We start from the raw sequence: 22,253 nt of genomic DNA on the forward strand, positions 1-22,253 counted from the left end.
TAATTATTTTTATTTTAATATGTATATTATGTATGTATATAAATTTAATTATAATTATTTTTATTTTAATATATACGCATTAGTAATGATATATATATATATATATTGTAGATATGTGTATATGTGTTTTATAAATTATAATTAATTTTATTTTTAATATATATATATTAATTTAAATAAATTATTTAATTTAAATTTTGTTTGAAATGATGTTGTGGTCATGATTTGGAAGTCATGTCATCGCCACATCATCATTTTTTGTTTGAATTGGCAGACGTGGAGTTTTCCGGTGAATTTTTAAAGAGTTCGGGGTTTTATAGTTTAATCACACCAAGTATAGGTTTTGATTGGTAAGAAAAAAAAGTATAGGGATTTTTTCGTTGACCTACATAATGTTTTTGGCGATTTAACTTTTTTATTTATCGGAACTTGCTGTTGAGAAATGAAAACTACCGAGGACAGTTGATAACGTGAAGTCTTGCGATTATGTAAGCACTGAATGCATATATATACTCACAGCAGTTGGAAGAAAGCACGTCTCGGAAACTATACAGCTAAGAAAAAATTAAGTGAATAACGCATGAACCCGGATCGTCATGAATAATGAATTGTCGTTTTTATTATTAGGGGCTCCCTCCTGTATGCGTGAGTGAGCGCAGTGGAACAACAAATGCGATACTTACAGAAATTGGAGACTCCAGTATTGTAGATGAGAATGGCGGAGATTCCGGTGCTTGAAGAAGCTAACAGAAACACCCGCTGCAAGAGCCTCATTGCTTTTTCCGGTGACGAGAGCGGTTTCCTTCCTCGGCGCCGAGGTTGATCGAACAGCTTGTAGTTCGTGCTTCAATATTTTGAAACGGCAACAGTTTTTCGGGGGATAGATCCAGCTAATAATTGACGGCGCGTAGTTTAACTTAGTTAAGAGAAAACAGCAAGGTGTCGAATGAAAACCAGTGCTGTCCCTCCTTTTATCATCAGTTTTTTTTTGTACTTTTTATTACTTCTTGGTATATACAAGGCTAGGGATTATTGGTAGTGATTAACAAATAATTAAGATGATATAATTACTACGCTTTAAAAAGCAAATAAACAGACGAAACATGTCAAATCTCTGGCAAACATAAACACTGAATTCCAGACATTGCAGCTAAAAACCTAACAGCAGGATCAAGGAACAGCCGCCATTTGATTGCCTCACTGAACCGGTAAAATATCAAAACTTAGTACAAAAAAAAAAGAGGGAATCTCTCCTCACCTTATACAAAGGAGTGAAAGAACCAAAAAGAGGAAAAGGACTTTCCATTGAAAGAAAGCTGAAATCAGGGTTTCAGGATTCATCTACAACATAATAATAGCCTATATGGAGATCAACAACAGTGATCAGAAGACCTAGAAATCCAACCATTTCTGGTAGTAAACACATGTCTGAGGGGAGATAACTCCATCAGGGGTGCAATCGCTTATCTGCGGACAAGCTCCACAAGGAATTGAAGCCAAAGCTCCAAATCTTACTTCATTACCACCGCCATGTTTCCTAGTTAACTTGTAACAAACCTTCCCTATAGCTATTCCCGCAACAGCGAAATCTTCCAACCCGTTACTCATCACCTTCATAACTTCGTTATCCAACAACAAGTTCTCAAGTATCTCCTCGATCTGTTTCTCGCTAACTGGAGTAGCCTTGCTAATATCTTTCCACATACCCTCCAAAGTCATCACCTTTGTGCGAGGCCTTTTTAGCAGTTTCACGCAAATCTCCTTAAGGTTTTCTATGAAAGTCATGTTTAGATTCCCATCGGTGTACCAGTCCCCGCCCGTGATCTCCTTCGAGGGCTCGAACTCTACGGCCATAAAGTGCTTGAACCCCTTGTTGTTGATGTTTTGGACCTCCTTGATAAGGTTCTTGGTCTTGAGAGAATTAAGCGATCTTGTCACGATGTTGTCTAGAATGCCGGTAGCAGTTTTGAGCTCGAATTTACTCGCGCCCATGTCTTGCTTGGCCTGAATCACCTCGTAGAGCTTTCTCTCGTGTTCGTTCAATGCACCAGCTGGTGATTTCGGGTCCGGACGTTTTCTTTTACTCATTCCTGCGTCGTATAAATCCTGAAGATCAGTTTTCCTTTTTCCTGTTTGCGTTTCATCTACGACGATCAGATCAACCTCTCTAAGACACATAAAAAGTAAAGCAATCCATTGAGCTTGCTCTCCCTGCCCAACCTCGGCCACCCAACAAAGTCTACATTTTCCCCGAAACCAAACAAGAAACTGAAAAATCTCGTACTACTTCCAGAACATTTTTCTAGACCCCCTCACCAATTGTTCACCTTTCCCGGAAAACCGATCGACATCGGGAACATAATTTACGAAAATGAAGCCCAACGGAGACAACAAAAAAACGCCAGAAAAAAGAGATGAGAGAAAGGCTATTCGAAGGTCGATTCCAACTAACCTCTAGTTAAGGCCGTCAACAAAACTGAAATATTCTAAGATCGTCAAGTCGTGGAGAAGAGAACGAAACGCAGTGGAAGATTTCCGAGGTTGTTGTTGGAGAGGGAACAAAGCGGAGCACAGTGACCACCAGAGAGAGAACAGTGTGTGGAGAAGACGAAGTTGTTAAAATAAAACCCTAATTTAAATTTTCAATGTCGAGTCCTTTCACTCTCATTCCAGTTTAGAAGTCCGGTTAAGTTCTCACTACGGCATACACCGGTTTAAGTTTAACCAAGCGCTCCAATAAAGGGCATTCCTTATCGGTTTTAAAAATTCCAAGTTTCGGTTTGGTATTAGAGGTGGGCAATAGGCATTTCGGTTATTCTAAACCGAACGATTTAACCGAGACTAAACTGAAAACCAAACCAATATATAATTCTTCCAAGAACAAAATACCCAAAATTGAAAATAATTGAACCGAGACTAAACCGAAAACTCAAAATATTCACCCCTTATTTGGGAAACAGATTCGTTTCGATGACCAACATGCAAACCAGATTGAACACCTAACCGGAAAAATTAAACCGGTGAAGAAACAATAGGATCATCTTTCCTGCCAAAGAAGACAGATGAATCAATATCCAGAAACCTAAGTAGAGACAAGAAGAAACCCTCTTCTTACAACCCTGGAATGGGATCCTCCATGGCTTCAGGAACAGTGGTGGCTCCTCCGCCATTGTTTCCGTTCAGAACAATGACGTTCCCATCCGAGTCAACATCAACGATCACGGAGTCACCTTCTTTAATCTCTCTTGCAAGCATCTTCTCAGCCATACTGTCTTCCAATAGCCTCATAATGGCTCGTCTCAGCGGCCGAGCACCGTAGCTCGGGTTGTAACCTTCCTCAACGACTCGCTCCCTGAATCTCTCTGTCACCTGAAGCTCAATCTCTTTGTCCTTGAGCCTGTGAACCACTTCTTTCAGCATTATATCGCCAATTTCCTTGACTTCGAGCTTTGTCAGCTGTCTGAAAACGATCATCTCATCCAATCTGTTCAAGAACTCCGGTCTGAAGTACTGTTTTAGCTCTTCTGTCACCAAGCTCTTGATTCTGTTGTAGCTGCTGTCCTTTTCGTCCGAGTCTAGATCGAACCCGATCCTCCTACCACCCTTCTCGATCACACTGCTTCCGACATTCGATGTCATTATCAGAAGAGTGTTCTTGAAATCCACCGTTCTTCCTTTGCTGTCGGTTAGTCTCCCGTCCTCGAGGATCTGAAGCATCATGTTGAAGACATCGGGGTGGGCCTTCTCAATTTCGTCGAAGAGGACGAGGGTGTAAGGCCGCCGCCTGACAGCCTCGGTCAACTGGCCTCCCTCGGTGTACCCAACATAACCAGGTGGTGACCCAATGAGTTTCGAGACAGTGTGTCGTTCCATGAACTCGCTCATGTCAAGACGGATCATGGCTTCTTCCGAGCCAAAGTAATAAGCAGCCAGCGACTTGGCGAGCTCTGACTTTCCCACACCGGTTGGACCAGAGAAGATGAAACTGGCAATGGGTCGATTCGGATTCTTGAGCCCAACTCGAGCACGACGGATGGCACGGCTAATGGCTTTGACAGCTTCGTCTTGACCGATGACCCGTGTGTGAAGGGTCTGTTCCATTTGGAGAAGACGGTCAGACTCATCGGACGAGACTTTCTCGACAGGGATTCCTGTCCATGAAGCAACAATGTGTTGAATATCAGAATCCGTGACAACTGGACCTCCATCACCCGCCTCACTCTCAGCTTTGCTCATTTCCTTGCCTTTGGCTAGAACAGCGGATATCTCAGCCCTCAGCTCGATTTCCCGGTCACGTAGAGAACCAGCCTGTTGACAAAAAAACATTGTAAACTGTAAAAGCTGTACCTTTTAGACAGTAAAACAATGTAAAAGACTGTACCTTTTCGAAGTCCTGGCCTCTCACGGCTTCATTCTTCTCCTTCGTGATCTGCCTGAGTTCTTTCTCAAGGTCTCTAGCTTCCTCAGGGACCTATAATGAACAAAACTTCCTCTCAAATCAATCTCAAACAGATAAACATGTTGATTTACGAAACATTTGATTGGAAACAAGAATGCACTTTGAACCTGAGCATGCCGCAGTCGAACCCGAGACCCAGCTTCATCAATCAAATCAATTGCTTTGTCCGGAAGAAACCGATCACTGAAAGTACAGAAATTTATTTCAGTTGAAACCAGTGTAGAAGAGACATATGTTATCCGTTTCAGAGAAAGAGGTACCTGATGTATTGGTGCGACAAATGGGCAGCAGCGACTAAGGCATCGTCAGTGTAGCGGAGCTTGTGGTGAATCTCATACCGCTCCCGGAGGCCGTGCAATATCTGTACAGCTTCATCTACAGTTGGTTCAGGTACTTTCACGGGCTGAAACCGTCTTTCCAAGGCAGGGTCTTTCTCGATGTGCTTTCTGTATTCATCCAACGTTGTTGCACCGATACACTGAACACATAAACACATCTCTCCCAATCTGAATTCCAGACCATCGATCCACAGTTTGAAAACACCCAACAAAAAAGTCAGTAACCTCACCTGTAATTCACCCCTTGCAAGGGCTGGCTTTAAGATGTTAGCAGCATCAATGGCTCCTTCTGCAGCTCCCGCACCGATCAATGTGTGCACTTCATCGATAAATAGAATTATGTCATCACTCTGCCTGATTTCCTCCATAAGCTTTTTCAATCTTTCCTCAAATTCTCCACGGTACTTGGTTCCGGCCACCAGAAGACCCATATCTAGGGTTATGACCTGCAAAATATGTAAAACTATCACTCAAAAACCATTTGAACCACGCGACCAAACACATGCACAGTTCTCAACTTTTAGACTAATCATTGACGGTTTAGAGAGAAAGAAAGATCCAAATGAGAAAGGTGTCATGTCGAACAAGCACATCGATGATTTTCCATTATTAGGTACTGTATTACTGAAAGACTATGGCCCGAGATTGTTACCTTCTTCCCCTCAATTGTTTCAGGAATATCGCCACCGGCAATTCGTTGAGCGAGTCCTTCGGCAATAGCCGTTTTCCCGACACCTGGTTCTCCAACAAGACAAGGGTTGTTCTTGGTTCTCCGACCCAAGATTTGTACCACACGTTCGATCTGTGGCTGCCTTCCAACAACAGGATCCAATTTACCCTGCACCAGGAAAAACAACAACTTTAACATAAAACCCTCGACATCCAATCCCAAGATGATAAAATTTTCAAAATGGATAGCCAATTATTACCTCCTCTGCTAATTTAGTTAAGTTAGTTCCATACTCTTCTAGAGTTGGCATCTTGTTGTTGCTGGCTCCTCCACCAACGCTGGCGGTGACTTCATTGTTCTCTCCAACCATACGTATAACCTATTTAACTCAAAATTATAATCCCAGCTGTAATTAGAAGTTGATCAAAGAATTCTTGATTGGAATAATTCTCCGTGGACCATAGTAATGCAACTTTTACCTGTGTCCGGATGTTACTGGGGTCTGCGCCCAAATTCTCCAGGACACGTGCAGCTACACCTTCTCCCTCACGAAGAAGACCGAGCAGAAGATGCTCCGACCCAATATAATTATGCCCTAGCATTTCACATAACAAAGATTTCCCCGTTGAGAAGAATTGCAATGGTCAAGAAGGCATGTAAATGTATTTGTGGTGCTACAAGATCATATATATCACAACATAACAAACTCTGAGCCTAAATATTAAGTAATATGAAAAGCAGATGCCCACCGAGTTGTCGAGCCTCCTCCAGTGACAATTCCAGCACACGCTTAGCACGAGGGGTAAATGGGATCTCTACAGCTACAAATCCACTTCCCCTCCCGATTATCTTTTCAACCTCTACACGAGCATCTTTCAGATTGATTCCCATGGATTTGAGAACCTTAGCAGCAATGCCAGTGCCTTCTCCAATTAGACCCAATAGTATTTGCTCGGTCCCGACAAAGTTGTGGCCAAGTCTCCGAGCTTCTTCTTGAGCCAGCATTATGACCTTAATTGCTTTCTCCGTAAAGCGCTCAAACATTGCTTTTGGTACAAATCGGCAACCCTTTCCTTTACATGAGGAGATATGAAGTCGGACCTTAGAATGGAAATCCTGTCCAGACCTTGCCATGAAGTCTAACGCATTGGAACTCCTCAACCCCGAGAAACTCTGCATCCTTAACCCAGATGCTTGTAGACCGGACATCATCTTTACACACCTTCTTGGTTTTCCATTTTCTTGGGACTGAACATGCCGTCCGGAACCAATTAAAGAAGAGACAGTTGAAAGAGTCAAGACTCTACCCATACTGCTGAGTGGGAGGCTGCATTTGGTAAATTGTAAACATTAGATAAAGAACTGTATAAGGTAAAATCAAATGGCTCTATTCAATCATAAGCCCAAATTTTTTCTTTAAGAAAAACGCACATTTTGATTGGCCATGATATCATATTCGAGATAAAGGGTTCTCATAAAGCACCATAATTTTTTTTTTCAGCCGAATGATTCGCTTTGAAATGAAAATAAATACAATGCAGCACTAGACAAGACAATCTACAAAGAGAGTTTGGTCTTCCATTGAGCAGAAAGGAAACATTAGATTGCAGAAACTGCCCTAAACATATAGAAGGTCTGAATTCAACAGGGAAGATGACAGGCTACTCCGAAATCTAAATCCATTAGGCAAAGAGACGAGCTACCCAACTGAAATGGGAAGGTCTTTCCATTGGAACAAACAAAAAGGAAAATAAACTAAAGTCCGGAAGCCATAACAGAGAATAATACTTGTTGCCAACTGAGGGGAAAATATAACCGGAAAACTTAAGATTATGCAAGTTCAGAAGATTCCCCATTTCTGCTAAGCTTACAACCAGTCTACAACGATCAATAGAAAAACCCTTCCCCATCTGAGACATCCAATTTCACTCAGTAAAACGATAACAGAAGACTCCCCACCGCCTCGAAGGCGCGCCTTTAGACTCTCCAGAGGATTCGTCTCGGCGGAGGGCTCCGACACTGATGTCGAAGTTTCCGGTTGCTCGAGGGGAGACGAGAGAGGAGTAGACAGACATACCTGTCGCGAGAGAGATGGGAGGAAGGTGACTATGACTAGGGTTAGCCTTTCGGTCGCTCTCCACAACTAAAAGGGAAGAATTAAGCGATAGAGATGTGGAAAAAAATATATATATTAGAGGGCGCTGGAAAAAGAGGAGACGAAGGAACTTGGAGGATTCTTTTTTGGCCGCGGTAACTCTTTTGGCTGCGGTAACTTTCGATGAAGTACGAATTTATTTCGATTATAAACTATAAAAAATACAATTTGAATTGAAATCCTCCTTGTTAATCTCTAGCTTTTTATGAAATAGAGATATTGATCACGAGATTCCAATAATTGCTGACAACATATTAAATGGACCTTGGAATATGATTGTTTTTAAGTTCTTCGAATATTAAAAAATTATACATTATTTAATTTCAAAATTATTATTTTAAATTTATTATACATCTAATTTTTAGTTTTGAACAAAAAAACCACGTTTACTTTAAAAAAATATTCACCATCTCTTATAATAAATTTATATACAAATAAAGAAATATATAATATTTTATCTACACTTTTTTATAAAAATAAATTGATAGTTTGGAACATCTAAATATTAATACATCAAATATAATATCAAATTTTTATATACAATTATGAATCTAATTAATAAAATATACAATACTCATCTGGAGTATTAAATATAAAAATTGTATATAAGTTTATTATACAAATGATAATGTATATAAATTATGAGTATGATCATAAAAATTAAATATTTATACGAATTAAAATGATCACAAATATAATGAGTTTATATTTAGTTTTTTTGTTGTATTATTTAAAATGGTATAATTTATATAGGATTTTTTTATTTAAAATTAAAATTGATGGATTTTTATAAGTGGATATTTTGTATAAATTAGATAGTTGATAGTTTTTTTAAATAGCTTTTAAAATAGATTATCAAATTTATTCTATATCCTTTATAGTTTATATATATATATATATATTAAAATATTGCAATTTTTATAATTTAAAATATAAAAAAATTTATTGAGACGTCAGTTTATTTTAATTCTAAATGGTCGTAGTTTAATAACGTTTTAATTTTGAATTTTTAACCTCGTCATCTAGTTTAAAAATTATGATTAGTACTAGAACTAAATTAAATTATATATATTTTTTACAACTAAAATACTCACATTGTAAATCAAATAAACTAGTACACATTTCACTTTTAAATGTCAAATTATGAATGGAAAGATATTCAAAAATAATTTCCGTTTATCTTAGATCTCAATATCAAGTTAGAGTTTATTATTTTATCAAAAAAAAAAAGTTAAGAGTTTATTAGTCACGTTTTTGTTTTCTCCTCCCAGTCCCCACCTACCAGTCCTATCATTTATGGGAAGTCCAAATTGAAATACAAAACACGTTTTGCGTTATTAATATAATAAATGATAAAACCCAAAAAAATTAAATGTTTAAAAATTAATTTCTAAATTTTTCAAAAAAAATTATTTTTAAATTTATAAAATATATTATAATAATTCCAAAACTAGTAAAATATTTCATTATAATTTCCAAACTTATTTAGATTAACATCGTTAAAGTTTTTTCTGATAACAATTAACAAATTTAAAAATTATAAATTGAAAGTTTGGGAATAAATTTGTTAAGCAAAAATTTTAGTAATTTGTTTTTTATTATTTTATAAATTCATAAATATTTATGCATTTTACACTATAATTTATTTTAGTCACATTTTGGCACCGGATTATTTTGTGTATAACGAATGTCAATATATTTGAATGGATAATATATTTTGAGATAGATCAACTAAAAATTAATAATAACCAACAATAATGAACAAATCTCTATGTCTATATTGTCATTTCCTTTTCGATTTTTAAAAACATAAAATTCAGAGTGACTTCTTTTTTTAACTTTTAACGTGAGGGGTTATTTTTAAAAAATTAAATTGGAAATACGTACATACATACACACATATATACATACACATACATATATACGTACAGGTAAGTACATACAAATCTCAATTTAAAGCCAAACGTAAAAAAAAAAAAAAAAAAAACCGTGAATAAAACCAGTGACCACATTGGCCAATTCTCTCTGTCTGGCCCGGAGCTCCATCAGGCATCATCCATGGCGCTGCAACTATGGGAGACGCTCAAGGAAGCCATAACAGCTTACCAGGGTCTCACCAAATTTAGAGTCCCGGTACATATTACAATAAAAAAATTATTAATTAATATAATAAAAAAATAATATTAAAATATAATTAAAAATAAAATATTATATTATTTTCAAAAAATATGATACAAACATATCTAATATAATAAAATATACAAATAAACTAAATTAATAAAAAATATTAAACATTCATTTAAACAAGATAGTTCTTCTAGCTTTATTTATAGAAAATTTATCAACTAAATCTTCATAATCAATTTTCTCTAAAAAATCATTTTCTATTGCGAGTAATGCTAGTTCGTTGAGTCTTTCTTGAGACATTGTTGAACGCAAATAAGACTTCAATAATTTTAACTTGGAAAAACTTCTTTCTGCAGATGCAACAGTAACAGGAATAGTTAATAAAATTCTATAAGCAATCATTGCATTAGGAAAACAATCCATACATTTCAAAAAATTCAAAATATCAATAGGTTTCATCATTTCTTTAGGTAAAACTTCTCTAATAATTTTAATTCCATATATAATTCATTTCCATCAATATCAGATTGTTCATCTTTTCTAAAAGCATTTTCAAATGTATCACAACAACATTTTAAATTAGTATCATTCAAAGAACGCAATTTTTCTGAAGTAAATAAGAAACCAAAAACATTTTCATATTCTTGATATTGTTCAAACCTCCTATTAAATGAACTAAGTGCTTGGTCAATAATATATAAAAAATAATTTATTCTAAATAGTTCTTGAGGAGAAAATGAATTACTAGAAGATGTATCATCTGAATTCTCATCAAATGATTTTTTTCTTCGAATTTCACGTCTTTTTTTAAATACATGATCAACATCTATTTTCGTAGCAATCGATTTAGCAATTTCTAAAGCATTAGAAAAACCAGTTTCTCTATATTTTTCAAAGAAAGAAATCAAACCCTTTATGATACACGCCTTGACTCGGAGAGGATGGAACAAGGCCGAATCGTAGTCTCACGCGCTTCACGGAGAAGGCTCTCGACTTTCGACCGGGTATGGTGTTCGAAGGGGAAGGGTGGTCCTTGGAATCAGTCACGGATCAAACGATGCTCGACGTAATTCTGAAAAGGAAGATGGATGGAACGAAGGGGAAGAGTAGATAGTGGACCTCGGACACACCAAGGCTTGAGTTCGGACATACCAAACTCGTGATCTCGGATACACCGAAGATCGGGATAAATTTCGGACAAACCGAAGAAGAGTTTATAAAACTCAAAATGTTTGAGACATTCTACAAGTCTGGTTACAAATTATGCATTACAAGCCTTTATATAGGCTAGAATTCTCAACAACAATATTAAATGACAAGAACATGCAAGAGGGGTAGGAGTCCAATGCATTAAATGAGGTGGTTGGGAAGCTAGTTGTTGGAGTTGCCTTGATGTTGCATTAAATGAGGTGGTTGGGAAGCTAGTTGTTGGAGTTGCCTTGATGATGAAGAAGCTTCATTTAGATAATTGTCTTGCACTCCAAGCAACTTTCTTTTACTTGGTGGCTTCGATCCGAGGTGGAACTCAGTTGTGGAACTCGGTTTGCCGTTACCTTTGCTCCGTGTATGCTTCCGCCAAGATCTTCTTTACGAGATGTTGTTAGATCCGATGTCCTCATCACTTTAGCTTTTGAATAGCAAAATCAATATGCATATCATTTGCTTGTAAATGTTTACTTACCAAATTAACTGCATATAGTATTTCAAACCAAATAACTATTGCTACCAAAAATTCAAAATCACCAAGCTCATTTGTCGCTAATGATTTAGCTTCACTTCTTATTTTAGAATCATTATCAATTTCTGATATTTCTAATAGAGCTTCTTGTATTTGTGAAATTTGAAATCTAATCGCTTTAACACTTTCAATACGACTTTCCCAACGGGTAGATGACAATGGTTTTAGAGACAATCCTTTTACATTATCTTTCAAAATTTGCCACCTTTTAGTAGAATTAGAAAAAATTGTATATATCCTTTGTATAACTCCAAAAAAATCTTTAGATTTACCACATGTATTAGTCATATCACATAATACTAAATTTAGACTATGAGAACCACAAGGAGTATAAAAAGCCCTAAGATTAACATCTAAAAAAAATTTTGTACACCTTGATTTTTTCCTTTCATATTTGATCTATTGTCATAACCTTGTCCTCTTATATTATCTATAACAAGATCAAGTGATTTTAGTTCATTTTGTAACACATCAAAAATCTCTTGCCCAGTTGTATCATTCACATTTAAAAACCCTAAAAACGATTCTTCAATCTTAACAAGATCAGAAGAGATATTCACATACCTGATAATCAAAGACATTTATTCTTGGTGGCTACTGTCTGAAGTACAATCAAGTATAACAGAAAAATATTTTGCTTGCTTTACATTTTTAATGATCTCATTTTTAATTGTAGAAGCAAGTAAAAGAACTAGTTCATTTTGAATAGTATGACCAAGATAATAATGATGAATTTCATCATCTGTAATACGTCTCAAATGTTCTTGAACAATTGGATCAAAATCTGCCAACATTTCAATTAAACCCAAAAAATTTCCATTGTTATTTTCAAATAATCTTCTATTTGTTCCACGAAGTGCTAAATTATGTTTCGAAAGAAATTTTACAATTGAAATAATTCTAAACATGATATTTTTCCAATGATCTTTTTCTTTCATAAGTTGTGTATAAGCTATTTTATCTATAGTTTGATTTTTTTAAATCTTAAACGCAAATCATACCAACCGACCATATTTTTTATATGTTCTGCACTCATTTCATGTTCTTTAAGTCTAATACTAAGATGTATCCAATCTCCAAAACCCTCATTTGCTAATTGGTCCTTTCCAATATTTTTTTAAAATATTTTACAACAAAAACAAAATACTTTATCTAGTTCTTTCGAATAAACAAGCCAATCTCTATCACATTTTTCACTATTTGATAAAATTCTAGTATAATATATTGATGAAAATCGCCTAAAAATTTATCTTTTTTACCTTTTTCAATATTCATATCTCTCTTAGGACCATTCGCTGCTAAAATGTCAATCATTTTAAAATCAAGATTATCCCAATTTCTTGGATAAAAAATATCAAGTATATTAGTTTCATAAGAATTTTTTTCATCATTTTGTAAACTATCATTATTATCAATAATCTTAATATCATCATTTTTATTCATATCTACTACATTATTAGTAATATCATCTTCATTTTGACTAAGAGTTTGTGGTTTTTTTATAACAAATTTATCTAAAGCTCCTTTTTGAGATTGAATTAATTCTTCAATTCTTTTCTTTTTTTTACGTTTTTCAAATCCAGAATCATATTTTCTAATTCCAGAAGACATATTTAAATTTAAATACTTAATAAAAAAATAAGAAAAATTTAAGAAAAAACCTGGAATTTAGAAATTCAGTTGGATTTTCCAATTTTTCTTCCAACTATCAAACCTGAAAATAAATAACAATATTATTAGTATTTAATAATATAAACAAAATCATCACATAAATAACAATTGAAATAAAAAATAAAAATAAAAAGTACCTTATGTGTTATTCTCTTGAGCCTTGAAAAAACAAATGAAAAATGCTCTAAAATATTTTAAGGACAAAATAATGAATAGTAAACTGAGAACGTAAGGTGGAGCGTAAGGTGGAGTGATAAATGGTTTTGATCTTCCATTTTTATAGAATAATTTGTTACCGTTAATAAATTATTTAATATTATTATTTTAAAATCTGTAATGATGTGCTTTAATAAATGTTGGTTACGAAGCGACGTTTCGTAATAATTAATTTAATTAAAAATAGTTAACGGTCAAAAAGTTATTGCGTCTCTATTATAATTATATTTAATATTATATATTATTAATAATTTTTAAATAAAATGGAACCCCCCAAATTTTGGGGTCCTGTACGATCGCAGCGGTTGAACCGCTTAAAAGACGGCCATGCAACTTACACAGGTTCGTCACCATACAAGCCCTCTCCGTCGCAATCTACCATGTGGTCTCCGGTTTCTTCGTCTCTCCCCCACGAACATCGGAATTGTCCATGGAGGCGGAGCCGCAGATGGAGCCTCTCCCGCCGCCGGTTCATCTTGGCGAGATCATTGAAGATGAGCTTAAGCAACACCACAACTCCGATCCCCATGCCATTCTCTTGCAGCCTTTCCGATCTACAAAGATTTATTTTTCTTTTTTAAATCTTCAAACTTGTGCAACACTTTTAATCTTGATGTTTACACCATTAGCTAGTATTATGCAGAATGTTCTATGGACTATATGCTCTGTGTTAGTGCAATTATTTGTACATATAAAATTTGGTTGTTTTGGTTGTTAAGTGGATAATGTATGTTCAACAACTTTGAGAGATTTCAAGAGAAAAATCCGGTGAGATATAGCTCGAGATATTTTGAGGTGCATCTGAAGAGTTTCAGATAGAGTCAAAGACCTGAAAAGATAGAGTCAAATATTGAAGAGATAAAGATAAAGTTGAGATCTTGGAGATAAATGTGAAATCGAGAAAAATCAGGGAGAAGATTATCAGATCAATTCGTGGAGATCTAAGGCGAACTGGAGGAGCCTATATAAAAGAGACACAAGTTGCATATCAATTGTGGAGAGCAAAGCATATTTTTACTAAAAGAGAGTTTCGATTCAGTGAGTGATTACTCACTGTTTGGTGAGTGTGAGTCTGAGAGAGAGAGACTGATTGAGCAAATCTTTGTCTCTGGTGAGTGTTTTGGGCGTGGATTTGAGGGAGAAACCTAATGGAAAAATCTCTATTCCTTTGGTGAGTGTTTGTTTTGGTAAGGTTTTTTATCAATAGAATTCGCTGTGAGAGTGAGTAAGGGGGAGTTTCATCTGGGTGTTGAGTAGCTCTAACAAAAAGTGAGTTGTACTTGTGTTTTTCTCAAGTGAATAGAATTGATTAGTTTTTTCCGTTTTACTCTTTGAGGGTTCAACTTTTTCAATTGGTATCAGAGCTCAGTCACCGATCGTAGGAACGTGTCCTCTCATATCGGTGCAAGTGTGGAAGACACAACATGGACTCGATCAAAGGGTTTCACGCTCTTGGGTCGTACACAATTCTCGTTTCGGAGAATTATAGTTTTTGGAAAGTGAAGGCAATGAATCTCATCAAAGGAATTAATGAAGATGCTTGGAGTTCGGTGGAAGAAAGATGGAGTGCTCCAACTCATGTGGTTGATGGGAAGGAAATTCTGAAGCCTAGATCTAAATGGACAACGAAAGAGAAGAGAACATCGACATTGAATTCAAAGGCGATAACCATCATCTTCAACATTGTTGATAAGGACGAATTCAAGCAGATCCAAAGGTGTAAGTCAGCAAAAGAAGCCTAAGATGCACTTGAACTAATTCATGAAGTTACCTCAAGTGTTAAGCGTACAAGGAGAGATATGATCAAATATCAATTCAACATGCTTCAGATGGGTGAAAACGAAAGTGTCAAATAATTTTGCGGGAGGCTGAATGCATTAGCAAACGAGTCTGAGGTTCTTGGAAAGACCTACCGAGATAAACAATTGGTGGCCAAACTTCTTGTAAGTATACCTAAAAAGTTTATGTCTCATAAATCTGCATTCACCATGGTAAATAATGTAGACACTGTTAGTTTGAAAGAAACAGTTGGTACATTCGCTGCTCATGAATTAGAATTAGAGTTGTATGAGAAGCCAAAGAGAGCAACAACGTTGAACAAAAATATGGTATTCCATGTCCCAGAGCTATCTGACACTCAAGGTCTAGTATCACTGGACGAGGACACGACGATGGTTGTCAAAAAGTTCAACAGGTTTTTCAAGAAAAAGCCAGTGACTACTGAAAAATCTGAGTTGAGAAATATTGGAAAGTGTCTCAAATGCAAGGAAGTTGGTCATTGGAAAGCTGAATATCCTAGCATTGCTAAGAGAGAAGCAATGTTGAGGAATCTAAAGGATCTTCAATGTTATGAGTGCAAAGGATATGACCATATGAAGAACGAGTGTGTTGTTGGGAAGTCAAAAGGAAAATCTTCACTCACTCACAAAGAGTTAGAAACTGAATCTGATGAAGATGAAGAAGAAGAACACTCAAATTTCGTTCCACTCTTTGGTGACACAGAAGAACATAAAGAACAAGAAGAGGAGGTTAGTGAAGAAGATCTGTACAAAGAAATGATAAAGCTTTACGACATCAACATAAAGCTGATCAAGGAACAAAAACAGAGTGAGTCAACAATCATTGACTTGAGGAACAACTGATCAAAGAACAAAAGGAGAAAGAGACAATGATCATTGATCTAAAGAAGCGGCTGAAAGAAATAGAAGAAAAGATCATCCTACTACAAAGTCAGTTCGATGAGACTATGAAGAAAATAAGGATGCTCCAGAGCATCTTCTGACAATGGGACGAATTGATTATGGACATGTTGGTCTCGGATATACTGGAGGAAGTATTAACAAAGTAGGAAACTTTGTTTCAGGAGAAAATCTTGGAGATGAGAAGATTGTTCCAATCAGAAATACTCCAAGAATCAAGGCTGATGTTCATCCGAGACAGCAGTATCGTGAGCACAGAAGTTGCTTTCATTGTGGCGAAAGAGAACATATCAGAGTAAATTGCTACTGGAGGAGAAATCAGGTACCACTCGCACCAAGATGGAGACAAGTCTGGAGGAGAAAAGATGTCAATAGGTGCAATGTTGCTTGCACTTCAGAGCTGAATTCAAGAGAAAGTCGGTGGTATTTCGACAGTGGATGCTCCAAAACCATGACTGGTGACAAAAGTCGACTCTCTACTTTTGAAGAAAACATGGGTGACAATGTTATATTTGGTGATGGACGAAAAGGAGAGATCATTGGAAAAGGAACGTTGGACTCATCTGGACTGCCTACCCTCACTGATGTGAATGTGGTTGAAGGACTCAAGGCGAATCTCATTAGCATAAGTCAACTTTGTAACTCTGGACTTCAGGTACACTTCACTAAAGATAGATGTTTAGTCATTAACTTGTTGAATGAGTGTGTGTTGACAGGAAAACGAACAATAAGTAATTGTTATACTTGGATGAATCTTCAAGATGATCAATCGAGGACAGAGTTATGGCATCAAAGTGCAGAGAAAGCATACGAAATATCTGATATACCTCGAGAACCAGTCAATGATCATTCAGATTTTGACCAGGTACATCTCACTTCATCTCAGAATCCTGAAGAAATGCAAAATGAGGATACGAAAGATGATCTTAAGCCCCCTGTTCGCCGAAACCACTCAGCTGATGATGTGATTGGAAGTGTGAATGACCTACGACAAGTAAGGGAAAAACCTCGATTGAATTATCAAGATATGGCTAGGTTTGTCTATTTCTTTTCGCAAGATGGATCTACTAAGATGAACGAGATTTTAAATGGTGAGTACTACCTCAAAATAATGCATGAAGATGAAAGAGTTATTTGCAACAAAGCCAGGTTAGTAGCTCAAAAGTACACTCAAGTGGAAGATATGGATTATTAGGGTAGTCTTTTGATTGAGTATGCACCCACTGAGCGCCAATTAGCTGATATCCTTACGAAACCATTTGACATGAATGGGTTTACGGGTTTATGTGTTTAAAAAAAAAATCTTTTGGTTTAGGAGAGTTCTGATTTTATCTTTGATGGTGTCTATTCAAAAGTGATTTGGTTCAATGATTGCGAAGGAAAGTCATGATGGGATTCCTGGGATCTCTAGAGCGAATCCTATTCCTAAGAGATCGATTCTAGGGTTTGCGCAGCGGATATAAAACAAAAATTTGAATGAAACCCTAGAACCATGCTTCTATGAATCGTAGAAACGTTAGAACGCTTACCTCAATCGATCCGGGGCCTGTATCAATTGAAGAATTCGTCTGATCACGAAAGGGAGGAAGAATATCTCGCCCTCTACACGTATCCACACCTCGGGATGGATTCCAACGGTTGGAACTTGTCTGCTAGGACCTGAATCTGCTATTCGGTTTTGTGCTTCGAGAAAACAGACTTGACATTTTTCTCAAGTGAATAGAATTAATAGTTTTTTCCATTTTACTCATAGTCCAACTTTTTCACTCTATTTGCTGGCAAAGAGGTTAACAGCTTGTGATTTACAAGCTTTTTAAGAGAAGAGAAAAGCCCAAAGAGAGAAGCTTTTGGAAAAATTTCTTCATATTTTTCCATCGATCACAGTATGCATATTTATACAAAAGAATTTCTATAACAAATGTCTAACAAATTCTAAAAAAATGTAAAAAGAGTGTGCGCTAGGTATAGAAACAGAAATAAGAAATAAAACAAAAAAATGTAAAAAAATAAACGAAGAAATAAACTTCGGGTATACTCTCTAAATGAGACAAAAAATAGAGTCTCCGAGAATGTGAGAATAACCAAACGTAATTCTCCGATACTCCCCCTCAAGGTGGACGATACAAATCCCGTATGCCCAACTTGCTCAGCAAACGTCTGAAACTTTTCCGACCAATGGTTTGGTGAACACATCAGCAACTTGGTCCTTCGAAACAACATGAAGTACCTTCAAAAAACCGGATATCAGCTTGCCGCACACAAAATGGTAGTTTATCTCTATGTGTTTCGTCCTTTCATGGAAAACAAGATTGTTATCAATGTGCAATGCCGATTGATTGTCACAATAGAGTGTAATAGGCATCGGAAATCTGATGTGTAAGTCTCGAAGAAAACCAGCGATCCAAGTTAACTCAGAAGAGGTTTGAGCCATGGCCCTGTACTCAGATTCGGTGTTGCTTCTGGACATAACTTGTTGCTTATTCGATTTACAGGATATAAGAGAATTTCCAATGAAAATGCAAAAACCAATAACCGACCTCCTTGAATCTGGACAAACTGCCCAATCGACATTCTTGTAACCACTCAAACGGACAGAAGAATCTGCAGGATAAAATAAACCCTGCGTCGAAACCCCTTTCAGGTAACGTAGAACACGATGAGCATGTGTAAGATGATCGGAACGGGGTTTGGACATAAATTGGTTTAACTTCTGAACAACGTAACTGATGTCGGGTCTAGTTACAGACAAATAAATGAGCTTCCCTATTAGCTTCCTGTAATGAGTCACATCTATCAAAAGATCACCAGAATCAGAAGACAATTTATCCTTGAGATCCATTGGCGAAGCGACAGAATTACAAGCTAGAAAACCGAAATCCTCGAGTAATTCTAGCATGTATTTACGCTGACAAATATGAATATCCTGCTTCGATCTAGCAATCTTCAAACCTAGAAAGTATCGAAGATTGCTGAGATTCTTAATCTGAAAACTCGAACTCTGGAGGTGTTTAGCAACATCAAGAAAAGCGAAATTGTTCCCTGTAAGTAGAATATCATCTACATAAACCAGTACAGCAACAAATCCAGAGTCTGTGTCTTAGTAAACAAGAAATTATCAAAATGAGACTGATCATAACCTCCTGCAATCAGAATTTGGGATAACTTTAAATTCCATTACCTTGATACTTGCTTCAAGCCATACAAGGACTTTCGCAACCTGCAAACAACATTATCAAGAATTTGTTCCCCTTGAGATCACGGTTCCCAGGAAGCAGAAGCATGTATATGTCCTCCGACAAATCCCCATTCAAGAATGCATTTGAAACGTCCATTTGATGCAGGGGCCAATTTGTTGACAGAAGCCAAAGCTAAAGAGTTCGTACTGTCGACATCTTAGCAACTGGATTAAAAGTGTCCCAGTAATCAACCCCTTCGAGTTGAGAATAACCATTTGCAACAAGACTAGCCTTGTGTTTATCCAAGCTACCATCATCATTAAATTTGGTCTTATATAACTAGTTGCAGCCGATAGGGACTTTGGTGGGTGGCAAAGAGTAAATTTCCTAGGTTTCAGTTCAAGCCAGAGCTTCCAACTCTTGTAACATGGCAAGCTTCCATTGTTCAGATGCAACAACTTGTTTACAGATTTTTGGGTCTGTAATAGTGGTTATAGAAAGAACAAAATGGCGAAAATCTGGGTGCAAAGAGTGTATGATAGGTAAGAAAAAATAGGAAAAAGGATTGTGGAAGTAATAGGTGGGGGTTTCGAATTAGCTATATAGTAGTAGTGATATTCTGCTAAATATGATGGAGGCTTTGTAACCCACAGTGACTTGCGAGAATGATTTGTCACTATCTCAGGGGAAGGTTCCAATTGAATAGAGACATCAGAAGATGGAGAAATACCAGAAGGCAAGGATGAGACATGATTCTGAACTGATGTATCAGAATCAAACAAATATGTTAAGGTTATTTTTTGCAGGTAGTTAGATTTATTGTGGAGATATTTGGAGAGAATCTAAATTGCAGATTTTATGGAAAAGATAACTACCTAGAGCTTGAAGATAAGAGTTGACCAACAACCTTGGAGATAAAGACAAATCATATAAAAGATAAGGATGAATCTGAGTAGATCTGGATGTGTGCATATAAAAGGAGCAGAAGAAGGTTAGAAAAATACAGAGCTTAAAAGATTAACATTCAGAGAGTACAAGAGTTTTTGTTCTTTACGTACGTTTTTATTTCTAGTGAGTGAGATCGTTCTGAGGGGGAGTTCTCAACAGTAATCTGAACAAACCCAGAACGTGAGAGTGGGGATTCACTCGGGTTGTGTGTTGAATCAGTAGATTTCGTCATAGGAGGGCTAACACTCAGGGGAGTGTGGTGCGTCTGGGTTTTACTGCAACTATCTCTATGTTGTAGTTGTAATACCCCGAAACCCAATTCGAATATTTTAATTATTTAGAAATGAATAATTAAATAGAAATATCACAAATCACCAAAATTTAGTAGTACAATGCCGAGAAGAGGTACGGAGATCGTCACGTGCGGAAAGGATCGAGAAAGAACGAAGGAAACAAAAAAAAAAGAAAAAAAATAATAATGTGGACTTGGTCAGCCGGACCAAGGCTGGTCAGGGGCTGACCAAGACCACTCAGACGGACTCGGCTTGGTGGACGGACCAAGAAGAAGAAAAGAAGGAATGTGGACTTGGTCAGCCGGACCAAGGTTGGTCAGGGGCTGACCAGGACCACTCAGACGGACCAAACGGGCACGGACGGACCAAAAGGGCGCGGGGGAAGTGAGTTGGGCAGTCCCGGTCCGGCGGACCAGAATCTTGGTCAGGCGGACCGGAGAGAACAGCCTTCCCCACATGTGTCGGCAGCAACTTTGAGGGAGATATGCGTGAATGAAAACTGATAAGAAAACTGGAAATTGCAGTGTTGCGAGTTCATGATGTATATGGATTACGAATCTTATTTCAGCCTGTATACATAATGGTTAAATAATCTATTGCTTGGATATTAAAGAGGACATTACAATGAACATTTAGAAACAAACGGTGCGTGATTTGGATAAGAAATGAGAGAGTTATGAGCAATCGAAGTCGGACCTGAAACCTGGAACGCGAACGGACGAACTGCCCAGTTCCGGTCCGCCGGACCAGGAGCTGGTCAGCTCCGGACCAAGTCCGGGAAAAATGATTCAGTCCGCCCGACCGAGGGGAAATGACTGAGGAAGCCTGGTCCGACCCGGACCAGAAATTGGTCCGGCGGACCAGGTCAGTTTTGTACCAAAAACTCATCCGATCGACCGTTTTCGCGGGACGAACCGGATCCGGTCCGCCGGGACCAAATCCCGGTCTGTACCAGACCAAACCTAAGAGGAAAGAGAAGACAAAAATGAACAAATTGAATGAATACACGTGGTGGCTCTGGTCCGGGACTGACCAAGCTCGGAGGAAAGAGAAAAATTTCGGTTTCGACCGGGAAAGAGGAAACGACCAACGGGGTTGGGCCGGGCCCGACCAGACTTGACCGTGGGTGAACCAAGCTCCAACCCAAGGAGAAAACTTCGTGATTGGGATCAATCGAACCGATCCTTCGCCAAGACGTTGCGTAGCGTAGTGAGGAGTGCGATATTGAGATACGAGTGACCGTTGCGTGATTGTTTGCGGGTAGAATTGCATGGCGTTGAATGGTAGCTCGGTTGGGACCGGATGCCGTGATGCGTATCATTGTACTATAGGGATATGTGCACGTTGTTTGCCATGTGTGTAGCTTGCTCGTGCGTACGAGCCAAGCATGATTGTGTTTGTGGATGGTTGTGGACTCAACCATCACCGTCATGGACTTGACGGGTAATTGAGACGTGTTTTAGTCGTGTGCGACACGACGGCCAACGTCATGGACTTGACGGGCGTGGATGCGCTCCTAGTCATGGACTTGACTAGGGTATATGGCTAAACCCTATGGTGGACTCCATACGAGTGTGATTATGATTGATGTGATATAAATACGTGTTGTTATTACTTGTTTGTTTCTTGTATACCATTGTTTTATCACCGTTCTCGCTGGAAACGGGATGACCGGGATCAACCCGGGCTACTCACTAAGCAGTTGTGCTTAGCCCTCGTGGTTTATATTTTTCAGATCACGAGGATTACGCCTAGCGCCCCGG

At 37.5% G+C, this 22,253-nt stretch overlaps 3 protein-coding genes and 1 long non-coding RNA gene across 5 annotated transcripts; all 4 read right to left on the bottom strand.

Moving 5' to 3' along the window:
- Window positions 1–1,111: 1,111 nt before the first annotated feature.
- On the bottom strand, window positions 1,112–2,640 carry LOC104798921 (probable DNA-directed RNA polymerase III subunit rpc6). The gene is made up of 2 exons (XM_010521177.1): window positions 2,453–2,640; window positions 1,112–2,090 (listed from the first exon to the last, which is right to left on the bottom strand). Exon 2 carries the CDS (start codon window positions 2,086–2,088, stop codon window positions 1,393–1,395), a length of 696 nt encoding a protein of 231 aa, XP_010519479.1. The 5' UTR covers window positions 2,089–2,090; window positions 2,453–2,640; the 3' UTR covers window positions 1,112–1,392.
- A 255-nt stretch (window positions 2,641–2,895) lies between these two features.
- LOC104798922 (chaperone protein ClpC1, chloroplastic-like) lies at window positions 2,896–7,650 on the bottom strand. Of its 2 annotated transcripts, none has more exons than XM_010521178.1 (10): window positions 7,545–7,650; window positions 6,217–6,794; window positions 5,947–6,062; window positions 5,727–5,846; window positions 5,450–5,635; window positions 5,028–5,243; window positions 4,720–4,937; window positions 4,567–4,642; window positions 4,382–4,471; window positions 2,896–4,308 (listed from the first exon to the last, which is right to left on the bottom strand). In XM_010521178.1, the coding sequence occupies exons 2-10, from the start codon at window positions 6,776–6,778 to the stop codon at window positions 3,112–3,114; spliced, it is 2,781 nt and encodes a 926-aa protein (XP_010519480.1). In that variant the 5' UTR covers window positions 6,779–6,794; window positions 7,545–7,650; the 3' UTR covers window positions 2,896–3,111. The 2 variants fall into 2 exon arrangements, with proteins under 2 accessions (XP_010519480.1, XP_010519481.1); XM_010521179.2 differs by lacking the exon at window positions 7,545–7,650 and adding an exon at window positions 7,427–7,517.
- A 1,876-nt stretch (window positions 7,651–9,526) lies between these two features.
- LOC104798923 lies at window positions 9,527–10,906 on the bottom strand. Its single transcript, XR_769496.1, has 2 exons — window positions 10,660–10,906; window positions 9,527–9,734 (listed from the first exon to the last, which is right to left on the bottom strand). It is a non-coding gene; the product is annotated as an uncharacterized LOC104798923 (long non-coding RNA).
- Window positions 10,907–18,219: 7,313 nt separating this feature from the next.
- LOC109116040 (uncharacterized mitochondrial protein AtMg00810-like) lies at window positions 18,220–19,405 on the bottom strand. Its single transcript, XM_019200767.1, has 2 exons — window positions 19,291–19,405; window positions 18,220–19,130 (listed from the first exon to the last, which is right to left on the bottom strand). The coding sequence occupies exons 1-2, from the start codon at window positions 19,403–19,405 to the stop codon at window positions 18,220–18,222; spliced, it is 1,026 nt and encodes a 341-aa protein (XP_019056312.1).
- Window positions 19,406–22,253: the final 2,848 nt, after the last annotated feature.

This window comes from Tarenaya hassleriana, unplaced genomic scaffold, assembly GCF_000463585.1.
Source record: "Tarenaya hassleriana unplaced genomic scaffold, ASM46358v1 Cleome6, whole genome shotgun sequence".
Lineage (NCBI taxonomy): Eukaryota > Viridiplantae > Streptophyta > Magnoliopsida > Brassicales > Cleomaceae > Tarenaya > Tarenaya hassleriana.

What these genes read in the sequence shown, in the direction of transcription:
- LOC104798922 (XM_010521178.1), bottom strand. Translation starts at nt 6,778, where the DNA reads ATGGGTAGAGTCTTGACTCTTTCAACTGTCTCTTCTTTAATTGGTTCC. An exon ending in TAACTAAATTAGCAGAGGAG is followed by an intron (nt 5,636 to 5,726) that starts GTAATAATTGGC and finishes TTCCTGGTGCAG; the next exon opens with GGTAAATTGGATCCTGTTGT. An exon ending in AAACAATTGAGGGGAAGAAG is followed by an intron (nt 5,244 to 5,449) that starts GTAACAATCTCG and finishes CATATTTTGCAG; the next exon opens with GTCATAACCCTAGATATGGG.
- LOC109116040 (XM_019200767.1), bottom strand. Translation starts at nt 19,405, where the DNA reads ATGGACGTTTCAAATGCATTCTTGAATGGGGATTTGTCGGAGGACATA. An exon ending in CTTGATAATGTTGTTTGCAG is followed by an intron (nt 19,131 to 19,290) that starts GTTGCGAAAGTC and finishes TGGTTTATGTAG; the next exon opens with ATGATATTCTACTTACAGGG.
- LOC104798921 (XM_010521177.1), bottom strand. Translation starts at nt 2,088, where the DNA reads ATGAGTAAAAGAAAACGTCCGGACCCGAAATCACCAGCTGGTGCATTG.